Genomic DNA, 12,791 nt, shown 5'->3' with positions numbered 1-12,791 from the left:
GTCCTAGATGAAATTTTTAGTTTTTGATTTTAGCCTCACCTATAGATGGACATGCACTGCTTAGGGGAGCTCATTTGTGATCATCCTTTGTCCAAGACCGTGAATCAAACCTACAACCTGCTGCACACAGCATTTTCATTTAGGATATAATCATATGGGATATAACTTTTTGCTATTTCAGGGCCCTTAGAACTAGGCTGGAATATATTCCAGGTTACACCAGGCTCATTTTCCAGCATTCCCTGGAAAATTTACCATGGTAAACGTGGAACATTTTCCAGCCTAATCCAGGCTATGCTGGAAAATGTTCCAGGCTTTTCCAGACTTTGGTTAAATAACGGTCCGAATACTCCAGGTTCATGGAAAAGCAGGAATTTTATTCCAGGCAGCCTGGAAGATGTTCCAGATTTTACCATGGTATATTTTCCAGGGATGCTGGCATATCATGGTACATATTCCAGCCTTGGTTTTTTCAAATTTTCCGCACTGATAATTTGGTTAGGCTGGAAAAGGCTGGAAACTTAGTCGGAATACCCCAGGCTATTTTTTTCCATGGATTTCCATGGTAAACCCTGGAACTATTTCACCCGTGAAATGTATTAACGGATGCCTTGTCACGATTTCAGATGGAGAGATTCCGCATGTTAGCCCCAGAAGCAGAACCAGAGCCACACAAGGTCCCAGTCCATCTTTGGCAGATATTCAATCTAGAGCTAAAAGATTAATTCTGTCTAGCTTATCAACTAATACCAAAAAGGCCTATAACACAGCAATGATAAATTTTAATGCTTTTTGAATGCAATACAATTTAGCCAGTCAATGGCCAGTACCTATAAATCATCTGATTCTGTATATTGCCTATTGTTTTGAGAAAAACTATGCTCCTTCTACTATAACAACATATGTTGCAAGTATACGTTTCATTCATAAACTTAAAGGGATGGTTGATATCACAGAAAATTTTGTCGTTAAAAAAATGCTGGAAGGCTGTAAACGACTAAGGCCGCGGGTAGACTTCAGGGCTCCAATATCCCTTAAAATGCTTAAAGCAATTGTGGCTACGTTACACAATGTATGCTATTCGGACTATGAACGGCAACTCTTTAGTGCAGTTTTTTTATCTAGCATACTTTGGCCTTTTTAGGGTAAGTGAGTTACTTGTGTGTTCAACGACTTCCTCGCATAGAGCTCTAATTAGGAATGACACTTCATTGGAACAAAACTCGAAAGCCATACTAGTATGTTTAAGGGTTACCAAAACCAGACAAATGGGCATGCCTTTAATAGTGAGAATCCAGAATAATGATGAAACAACAGAATGCATTAAAGCAATTGAAAATTACATGTCATTGATTCCAGCTGGAGCAAGTCATTTCTTTTGTCATACTAGCAAATCCCCTCTAACAAGGTATCAGTTTTCTGCAGTCCTCACCAGAGCATGTCGACAGGCAGGTTTTCATTCATACATGTTTAAAACTCATAGTTTTCGCATTGGCCGTGCAACTGATTTGGCAATAAATGGATACCCTGCGGATCTAATAAAGCAAATGGGTCGTTGGTCTTTGAAACCCATAACGTTTTGTAAACTAAGATATCAAACATCACTTGATGTATCTTAATTGTATTACAGATATCTGGATAGTGGGGGATTCCCTTGTTAGATGGGCAGGGAGTCAGTTTTCCCAAAGGCAAAGGCCGAGTTTCTGTAACAATATCTCATGGGATGGAACTAGTGGATTGAAGCTAGACGGTCTACATGCCAAGTTGCAGTATGGGCTAATCCAAGGCAATGACCCTAAAATTATTTTTGTACATGTTGGGGGAAACAATATAACCAATACCAATCAATGTAAAATTGTAAGAAAACTTAAAACTGAATTCGAATATTTATTTTCTAATTTCCCCAGATCACTTATTGTCTGGACTTTCATACTACCTCGTTTATCCTGGTCATACAATAATCAATCAGCTGTATATAATCGTAACATGAATAAGAAACGTTTATCCATTAATAGACAAATGTCAAATTTTACCCTTAATCATACTAATGGCAGGGCTCTTAACATGAAATCTATAGATACTCAAACTCAGGGTTTCTATCATACTGATAAGGTCCATCTATCAAATGTTGGAAATGAAATGTACATTCTTGCTATTGGTGAGGCAATTACACAATTTCTTAGTTCTTCTGGTACAACATTCCTTGAACATTAGGCCTGAATTTTGGCGGACAAATTGTCCTCCTGCGTCAATTTGTTGTGGCAGAAAATTCTAGGCTGCTGGGGATTAGATGGTGTCATTATTAAACTTGTCTCTATCTGCACACATAATTCATAATTTATTGTACACTTTAACTTTATACAAATAAGCATTATTATATTGCGTTGACTACTTCCCTTCATATGGCACAATGGGTACATTGTTGATGACCAATGCGGGACAGATGCTAATGTTGTATATTTTGTTTCACATTGCTGGGTCAGCTCAGAACAGGCGGGCTCAGCTGCATTTAAGGAGATGTAATAATAAAATGGAGATCTTATTTTACTCTGAACAGTATCAGTAGAGCGGAGATATATTATCAGTAGAGCGGAGATATATTTGGCTCAGAGTATAGACCATATTTTGTTTAGAGCTAAGACTATCTATTATTGAAATTTTACAGTGGAAAATTATCTGTACAATTATTAGGGTTGCATAACCACGACCGATAAATATTAAGCACATGACACTGTCTGATCCTCGGCGGTCTTGAAGTTTTCCAAACTTCCTTATGACATTCAATGGTAACTGATGATCAAAGGTATTTCCTTTATGACAGGAACTATGTGTCTGACGATCAGGGGAAGTTTTTACACACTTATTTGTCATTGCGGTTGAAATATGCCATTGTTTAAATCTTTAATTATAAAAATGCCAATTGATATGTTTATGTTGTGGGAGAAACCTTATAATGTGAAAAGATTATCAAAATGCAATTTACTTCAGTTGTTCTTATTATTCACTGTCCAAGTTCATAGTGTTAAAGGATTAGATCGCAGCTTCTATCTTGAAATAACAAGGCTTATTGCTTTATGCTATAATGCCAGTTTATTTCAGTAGAGCTGAGTGCTTCAAGGGAGGAAACCATTGCTACCATTAATTATTAGTTTAGGCATGGTTTTCTCCCTTTGTAATTTTATAAACAGGAAGTACCTCAAAAGTTATCTCCCTTTCAAAACTGTCTGCAAAACAAACAAGGTCGAAAATTTTTTAAACCCACCTGCCACACCCATAAAGCTTTGCTATGTAGGATTCAGCTGTTATAGATCTGTATCACTTCTTTACTGTTATTGTGTTTAATCATGTTGTGAGCTGTTGAACTGCCGTGAAGTTTTATCTTTTCAGTATATAGACATTGGTATATGAACTGAGATGGCGAGCCACTTTAAAGTCCAGATGGGCATTAACACAACAACAGACGAATCTGTCCAGACTACACTGGGACTCCAAATTTTGTAATGAACAGTCGACAATTACCAGTGAGATTATTTTGAGAAACTTAAGATTGTGAACAGGAATTTTCCATGGACCTTAAGTGCACTGTGACTAACATTCGGATAGGAAGCTGTTGTTGTGTATTACAGTTATAAGTGACTGAACTGTGTGACATTCCGAGGAGTGAAGCTATAATTGTGTTTTATAATAGTGTTTAAACTTAAGTTCAATGAACAATGCCATCTGGCCGCCATACATTATATTGCCAGTATTCATATAATATTAAGAATATGATATGTTTAACCTTGTTTATATTTTTAGGTGCCGCAATGATTTTTTCTTGTCTTTAAGCATCGGAAAATTCTAGGATGCTGGGGATTAGATGGTGTCATTATTAAACTTGTCTCTATCTGCACACATAATTCATAATTTATTGTACACTTTAACTTTATACAAATAAGCATTATTATATTGCGTTAACTACTTCCCTTCATATGGCACAATGGGTACATTGTTGATGACCAATGCGGGACAGATGCTAATGTTGTATATTTTGTTTCACATTGCTGGGTCAGCTCGGAACAGGCGGGCTCAGCTGCATTTAAGGAGATGTAATAATAAAATGGAGATCTTATTTTACTCTGAGCAGTATCAGTAGAGCGGAGATATATTATCAGTAGAGCAGAGATATATTATCAGTAGAGCGGAGATGTAATATCAGTAGAGCGGAGATATATTTGGCTCAGAGTATAGACCATATTTTGTTTAGAGCTGAGACTATCTATTATTGAAATTTTACAGTGGAAAATTATCTGTACAATTATTAGGGTTGCATAACCACGACCGATAAATATTAAGCACAATGACACAGTCTGATCCTCGGCGGTCTTGAAGTTTTCCAAACTTCCTTATGACATTCACTGGTAACTGATGATCAAAGGTATTTACCTTATGACAGGAACTATGTGTTTGACAACCAGGGGAAGTTTTTACACACTTATTTGTCATTGCGGTCGAAATATGCCATTGTTTAAGTCTTTAATTATAAAAATGCCAATTGATATGTTTGTGATGTGGGAGAAACCTTATAATGTGAAAAGATTATCAAAATGCAATTTACTTCATTTGTTCTTATTATCCACTGTCCAAGTTCATAGTGCTGAAGGATTAGATCGCAGCTTCTATCTTGAAATAATGAAATAATAAGGCTTATTGCCATCACAATAATGCCAAATTTAATTTTGCAAGACTTTTGTTGAATTAGTCAAGGAAGATAATTAGGGTAAGACTGGTAATCAGCCAAGGAGACATAATATTCACTCATGGAAGTTTGAGAATCTTGGTCGAATCAGCCAGGACAAGGATACAGTACATTTTACAATGCCATTCATTACAAATAAGCTGTAAAGTATGTCATTTGTTTCTACTTAATCTAAGTAAGCAATCTTACAAACAACATGCCTGGTAAAAGGAAAGCCTCAAGAGGTCCTACCACACAAAGTGAGGCAAAGAAGAATAAGAGGTTGAAGAAGTGGTGGAAATTTTGGCACCAGAAACTGAGGCACAGCCAGTAAAAGAGGTATAGGTGTTAGGCGACTCGGTAAATTGGGCAGATGGTAGGACTGTGGCAAGAAATTCATTATGGCATGAAAATGCTACTGACCTGGATAACAGATCTGGCATGATAGTTCAGGAACTCCACTCTGCTATACAATATTACATTTTACAGGGGGAAAAACGCCTAACCTCATAATTTATATGTAGGTGGAAACTACATTTCTTCTTCTAATACTTGCCAAATAATTTCTAGTGTAAAGAAAGCTACTGATTACCTCTTTCTGAACTTTCCAGAATCACTTATAGTATGACATACATTCTCCCTAGGCTAAATTGGAGAAACACCCCTAACAATCTTGCCTCAGCAAAGACAATGGGTTTGAAATGTAAAAATGTCAATAGGAAAATAAGAAATTTTATACAGCAGAACGATAACGGTCGTTACCTGAATCACAAATCATTAAATAGGGAAACACCAGGTTTTTATTGCAGAGATGATGTACACCTGAGTGATGTTGACAATGACATGTATATATTTAAATAAATATCTGAACAGGATAGTCAGAATTTGGGGGACAAATCGAAAATTTGCTATGGCAGAAATTCTGGCCCGCCAATCGTTGGTTCTCTATTCATTTTGCTAATGAAAAACCAAGGGAGACAACTCAGTAAATTGGGTTACCTCCCTTTACATTATCTACTTCCTCTTCCTGTCTAGGATTCCTTGGAAAGGTAAGCACAAAAGGAGCACCATTAGTGGTACCTAATTAATAAGCAAGCATATTTACTCTGCCTACTGCGCATGTTTTTGGAAGTATTTTTTTACAGATACACCGTTCAGCAAATATGGCCACCAACTCTGCTCCGTGGGGCGCTGTGGAGAGATATTTTACCATATATACCGACGTAGTTGAGAATTTTGAAGATGTCAACCACATAAGAACATGTTTTCAGGTGGCTAAATCAATGAAATATAACATAGGAAAAAAAGATACCACTTTTGGAAGGGTGTTGGTAAGTACCGTATTCAGGTATTGGCAATTTTAGATAATGTAGTCCAACAATTTAAATGTATCTAGTGGATTTGAAGAACTTTTTTTGACACGGGTCAAATCAGCTTTACCCACTACATAACAGGAAAACGTCAAAATGAAAAATAATCATGTCAGGTATTATATACTGGACTAAGTTAGATGATGTTTACAAATTTGGACACCTAATGACCAGATCGAAAGGGGTCACATTTTTCAAGTATAAGGAGAGATGCTATTTTGTCAAAATACTGACAGAGGATCGTGTTTTAATCCATTGTTGTCAAATCAAGTGATAATCTTTTTTAGTGATTTTCACAGTAACTCATACTTTAAGGTATGCAATATTCACTGACAGGGAAAAACTAAATGGCAAAATGCAGTGTATTTTTTAGACAAGATGGACTGAGCCGACTTTGCTTTTCCCCAAGTTGGTACTGGCCTGAGTTGACTTATGGCCTAGCTGGCCTGCATTCCAAAATAAACATGCCAAGATTTGCTAATGACAATATATATATATAATGATAGGAAGAAATGAAGGAAGTTTTATATAACGATAGGAAGAAATGAAGGAAGTTTTATATAATGATATGAAGAAATGAAGGAAGTTTTATATAACGATAGGAAGAAATGAAGGAAGTTTTATATAATGATATGAAGAAATGAAGGAAGTTTTATATAATGATATGAAGAAATGAAGGGAGTTTTATATAATGATAGGAAGAAATGAAGGAAGTTTTATATAACGATAGGAAGAAATGAAGTTTTGAGCAGCACAGACAGTCACATGAAAATTTGTGTGCTTCCTTGGAAAAGGCACATTTCAATCTACCCACCTCACGGTTACCACTTAAAATGAAATATCAGTGATTAATGAAACAGTCAGCAGAATCACTATGGTTACCACTTAAAATGAACAGTCAGCGATTAATGAAACAAGAAACAGATGCACTATGGTTACTATTTAAAAGGAACCATCAGTGACTAATGAGACAATCAGCAGATTCACTCTAGTTACCACTTAAAATGAAATGTCAGTGGCTTATGTAACAATTAGGAGATACATATCAGAAATCTGACAATTTAAACTTGGCTTTTACACTATTCTGTAAACAGAAATACATGTAACAACTAATGGAGCCCGACAATACCACTTTACTAAAAGTCAACTCAGAGCGTTTTATTCAGGTTGACTAAAACCTTAAATTGCAAAGACAACATGCAGAATAAATCAATAGCTTGGCAGGTTGGGATTTATCAATTACTTATTCAAAGAAGTCAAATGATAATATCAAAGCCTGTCCAGGACCAAATTGCTCAAGTTTTAACTGCTGGTCAAGCTGTCCACTGCATAAATTTGGAACCACTTCAACACAACACCGGTACATATTACTCGATCTTGTTTACTGAGACTAAATCTTTTTGACAGCACACTATATATCTGCTGATTTATGAACAAAAATTTGCATGAGGCAAATATTAAAAACACAGTTAAAATTGTGCTGTACAGCTTTTCTGATGGAATAAAATTTGAGCACTTTGGTTCAAATGGAACTTCTGAAAAGATGTTAATTCCCCATAAAAAACAGACTAGAATCAAAAGTTGATATTTGAAATCCTGAAACACTATGTTCCTTAAAATTTACCTGAAATGAAAGCCCTTTATATGGAAAATCTATCTTCATTTTAAACGTAGTGTATCTAATGCATCAATTTGAACAAATGATTAATATATATTTAAGTTATAAACCATTCAATTGAACAAGGTAAATGTTTAGCATGCAACAAGAACTACATTCTCTGGGGTGTAGAATTCCTCCACATATACTTTGAGTGAACTGTTCAATCCATGCTCCTGGAGGTAGCAGACTCTGCCATGATCAATGAGACGCTTGCATTTTCTACCTATCACTTCCCTTTCTTCTTGACTCAATTTCGATGTAATCCTGAAAAGAAATGAGACAACAAAAACTGAGATTTCAATTATTCCTGTTTGTTTATATAACATGCTTATGATTAATAAATACATACTGTCTGATTTATGATTGCAGTCATTATTTTTGTCTTGCAAGTTTTCTTTATTAGAAATATCATAAAATGTTAGGTTCTGCATAAAGATTGTATTGCAAACCATGTAGTAAACAATGCAGTAACTTACAAAAGAGACATTTATAACCAAAAACCATGGAAATATACCTTTTGTTTTTTGTAGACAAAGGTGTGAAAACGCGTAAATTGCACCCTGTCCCATGTTTAACAGTACCCTGCACTTTTAAGAGTTCTCGAAAAATCCCTATAAATGCACATCTTTCTGTTTAAAAGTCTGTTGATAGTTGAAAGTTGATATATAAATGATGAATATGATATAATTTTGTATCATCATTGATAAAAAGACTTAAAATTGTTATTTATTTATTTGTTATAAGAAAATATAAAACACAAAAGATATGACATTTACATAGATAGTAAGTGTAACAAGTATTATGTTGTTTATTTTATACACATATCCCTTCTTTATGCATACAAAACAGACCACGGCTTCAAAAAAATGGATTCGCTCCAAAGTGGCTCAAAGTGGCTCTAAAATTTTGAAAGTGGCTAAACTGGTGGCTCCAACTTTTAAAATCCCAGCGGACGCCCCGACAAATACATATATCATACCTATACCGGTTTACCACTATATTCTAAAACGGTGACTATACTGGCTAGTACAGATTTACAGTTTTTCGTAGAAATGGTTTGATATAAATGAAATTTACACCAAACAAGAGGACCATGATGGTCCTGAATCGCTCACCTCTTCCCACATGACCCAGTTTTGAGTATGACATCGTTTTTTCTATTAATTTGACACAGTGACCTAGTTTTTGAGCTCATGTGACCCAGTTTGAACCTGACTAGATATTATCAAGATAAAAATTCTGACCAATTTTTCAAGAAGATCCATTGAAAAATATGGTCTCTAGAGAGGTCACAAGGTTTTTCTATTATTTGACCTATTGACCTAGTTTTCGAAGGTACATGACCCTGTTTTGAATTTTACCTAGATATCATCAAGGTGAACATTCTCATAATTTTCATGAAGATCTCATGAAAAATATGGCCTTAGAGAGGTCACAAGGTTTTTCTATTTTATACCTACTGGCTTAGTTTTTGACCGCACGTGACCCAGTTTCAAAACTGACCTAGATATCATCAAGGTGAACACTCAGGTCAATTTTCATGAAGATCCATTGAAAAAATATGGCCTCTAGAGAGGTCAAAAGATTTTAATAATTTTAGACCTACTGACCTACTTTTTGACCGCAACTGACCCAGTTTCAAACTTGACCTAGATATCATCAAGATGAACATTCAGAAAACTTTCATTACAGATCCCATGAAAAATATGGCCTTTAGAGAGGTCACAAGGTTTTCTATTATTTGACTACTGACCTAGTTTTTGATGGCACTGACCACTTTCGAAATTGATCTAGATATCATCAAGATGAACATTCAGACCAACTTTCATACAGATCCATGAAAAATTAGGCCTCAGAAGAGGTCACAAGGTTTTTCTATTATTTGACCTACTGACCTAGTTTTTGACGGCACGTGACCCACTTTCGAACTTGACCTAGATATCATCAAGGTGAACATTCTGACTAATTTCATGAAGATCTCATGAAATATATGGCCTCTAGAGAGGTCACAAGGTTTTTTTCTATTTTATACCTACTGGCCTAGTTTTGACCGCACGTGACCCAGTTCAAACTGACCTAGATTCATCAAGGTGAACACTCAGATCAATTTTCATGAAGATCCATTGAAAAATATGCGCCTCTAGAGAGGTCAAAAGATTTTAATAATTTTAGACCTACTGACCTACTTTTTGACTGCAACTGACCCAGCTTTCAAACTTGACCTAGATATCATCAAGATGAACATTCAGAACACTTTCATACAGATCCCATGAAAAATATGGCCTTTAGAGAGGTCACAAGGTTTTTCTATTATTTGACCTACTGACCTAGTTTTTGATGGCACGTGACCCACTTTCGAAATTGATCTAGATATCATCAAGATGAACATTCAGACAACTTTCATACAATCCCATGAAAAATATGGCCTTAGAGAGGTCACAAGGTTTTTCTATTATTTGACTACTGACCTAGTTTTTGACGGCACGTGACCCACTTTCGAACTTGACCTAGATATCATCAAGGTGAACATTCTGACTAATTTTCATGAAGATCTCATGAAATATATGGCCTCTAAAGAGGTCACAAGGTTTTTCTATTTTTAGACCTACTGACCTAGTTTTTGACTGCACATGACCCAGTTTCGAACTTGACCTAGATATCATCAAGATGAACATTCAGACCAACTTTCATACAGATCCCATGAAAAATGTGGCCTTTAGAGAGGTCACAAGGTTTTTCTATTATTTGACCTACTGACCTAGTTTTTGAAGGCACGTGACCCAGTTTCGAACTTGACCTAGATATCATCAAGATGAAGGTTCTGACTAATTTTCATGAAGATATTATGAAATATATGGCCTCTAGAGAGGTCACAAGGTTTTTCTATTTTTAGACCTACTGACCTAGTTTTTGATGGCACGTAACCCAGTTTCGAACTTGACCTAGATATCATCAAGGTGAACATTCTGACCAATTTTCATGAAGATCTTGTGAAATATATGGCCTCTAGAGAGGTCACAAGGTTTTTCTATTTTTAGACCTACTGACCTAGTTTTTGAAGGCACGTGACCCAGTTTCGAACTTGACCTAGATATCATCAAGATGAACATTCTGACCAACTTTCATAAAGATCCCATGAAAAATGTGACCTCTAGAGTGGTCACAAGCAAAAGTTTACGGACGGACGCACGCACGCACGCACGGACGGACGACGGACGACGGACACCGCGCGATCACAAAAGCTCACCTTGTCACTTTGTGACAGGTGAGCTAAAAAAACACCTTAAACTACTTCGGCAAAAAAAAAAATTGGTACTATCTAGTGAAGAAAATTCTGTTTCCCAATGGCTCAAACAGAGTAATAAAAAGTGGTGAATCACAGGGGCCAGACAAATACCTAAGTATGATAATCCATAACTGTGATACAAACAGGTATCAGACATATTTTATACTTCTCTAACTTAAATATTTAAAATAATAATAATGCATCTAAAAGATCAAAAGCACCAACAACTGGAGTAGAAGCTAGCTCACAATAAATATTATTTGTCTAACACAAATTATTCGCAATTTAGATTGTTGTATTACTGTTTACAGAATAAAGTTCAACTCGCCTGCATTCATAGAATGTAGGCCAGTTAAACGAAATTCATGTTACTGTCAATGAATGGACAATCAAGACTAATGACTTCTTCCCCACCTGGCACCTCTAAGTTAACAAGAGCACTGCCTAAGGGTGCCCGTCTGCAAGTGCTGGACAATATGTAAGAAAAAAGTTATAGTTAAGATTTTCTAAGTCGAGTTATAGTTACAAGTTATAGTTCAGATTTTCTAAGTACAAAAGGGCCATAATTCTGACAAAATGCAGGTAAGAGTTATGGTTCTCGGCTTGCACAGTCCTCTAATGATAATTAACACGTGTGCAAAGTTTCAAAGCTGTAGCTCTCATAGCTTTTGAGAAAAGGTAATCTAAACAAAAATTTTAACCAAGAAACTCAAATTTTCTAAGTACAAAAAGGGCCATAATTCTGATAAAATGCAAGTCAGAGTTGTGGTTCTTGTCCTACATAGTCAACTAATAATGATAAACAAGTGTGCAAAGTTTCAAAGCTGTAACTCCCACAGTTTTTGAGAAAATGTGGACCTAAACGAAAGTTTTAACCAAAGCTGATGCAGACTATCAAGTGATGACAATACCTCATAGATTTTTTTTCAAAAATCAGACGAGCTAAAAATGTTATCTCCATGCTCTGTTTCTACAAATCAGTGCTGTCTACGTAGAATGATTTTAGACAAAGGTAAGAGACATAATTTAAAATTTCACAAAAAGACTTACTGGCGGAAAGCTGTCTCATGTAACATGAAATCAAACATACATCAAATAATCTCACTATCAATCAGTTAAACTAATAGTGTCAATATGAAGCAATTACTACACTTGTCCAGAAACTGGTCCCATCCGGCTACTGGTTCCAAGCAAGCACAAGAAAAAAATCTCACCCTATGTTTGTAGTGTTCTCCTCTTGACCGTGTTCATCTTCTTCATCATCTAAATTTGCTGTGTGACCTTGAGACAAACTGGAAACCTTGACCTCTGATCCTTGACCACTCTGGTAAGAACTGTCTTCAGATATTTCCTTTCCAGAAATTGCCTGAGAACTAATTTTTATATCTGATTTACTCTCATCTGATTCATCAGTAACTTTGGCTTTTATATCATCATCTACAATTTCTGACTGACTGTCAGCTGCTTTGACACTTTGACCTGCAACCTTTCTCTGATAGCTCCAGCCTTTCCAAGCACAGGTTGCCCAGCTACTCATACTGGATATGACCTGAAAATCTCTGGCAGATAGTCCACACTGTTTGAAAAAGTTTTTCCCAACATAAGGTTTCCAGGTGCATCTGTGATGACAGCATAATGCTATTACTGCTCCAGCTAGCTTCCTGAAAATACATAAGAAACAAAATATACCACTTACCACTCCTAAAGTTTATTCTTAATCTACTATTTTCACTATGCCATCTTTTCAATTACAGTGCC

At 35.9% G+C, this 12,791-nt stretch overlaps 1 protein-coding gene and 1 long non-coding RNA gene across 4 annotated transcripts in view; one reads left to right on the top strand and one right to left on the bottom strand.

Annotated features, from left to right (window-relative positions):
* Window positions 1–1,874: 1,874 nt before the first annotated feature.
* Window positions 1,875–12,791, bottom strand: part of LOC123525031 (tRNA:m(4)X modification enzyme TRM13 homolog) — a 49,898-nt gene continuing 38,981 nt past the window's right edge. For all 3 annotated transcript variants that reach the window (XM_045303705.2, XM_045303704.2, XM_045303706.2), the window contains 2 exons: window positions 12,248–12,694; window positions 1,875–8,011 (listed from right to left, as the gene is read on the bottom strand). In XM_045303705.2, coding sequence (XP_045159640.1) covers window positions 7,840–8,011; window positions 12,248–12,694 — 619 coding nt within the window. In that variant the 3' untranslated portion in view covers window positions 1,875–7,839. The remainder of the gene's footprint in view (window positions 8,012–12,247; window positions 12,695–12,791) is intronic.
* Window positions 9,606–10,388, top strand: LOC128555564 (uncharacterized). The gene is made up of 2 exons (XR_008370170.1): window positions 9,606–9,696; window positions 10,270–10,388. It is a non-coding gene; the product is annotated as an uncharacterized LOC128555564 (long non-coding RNA).

Source organism: Mercenaria mercenaria, chromosome 3 (assembly GCF_021730395.1).
Source record: "Mercenaria mercenaria strain notata chromosome 3, MADL_Memer_1, whole genome shotgun sequence".
In the NCBI taxonomy this organism is placed as follows: Eukaryota; Metazoa; Mollusca; class Bivalvia; order Venerida; family Veneridae; genus Mercenaria; species Mercenaria mercenaria.
Note: the sequence above shows the minus strand (reverse complement) of the source record. Positions and strands in the feature narration are given on the sequence as shown.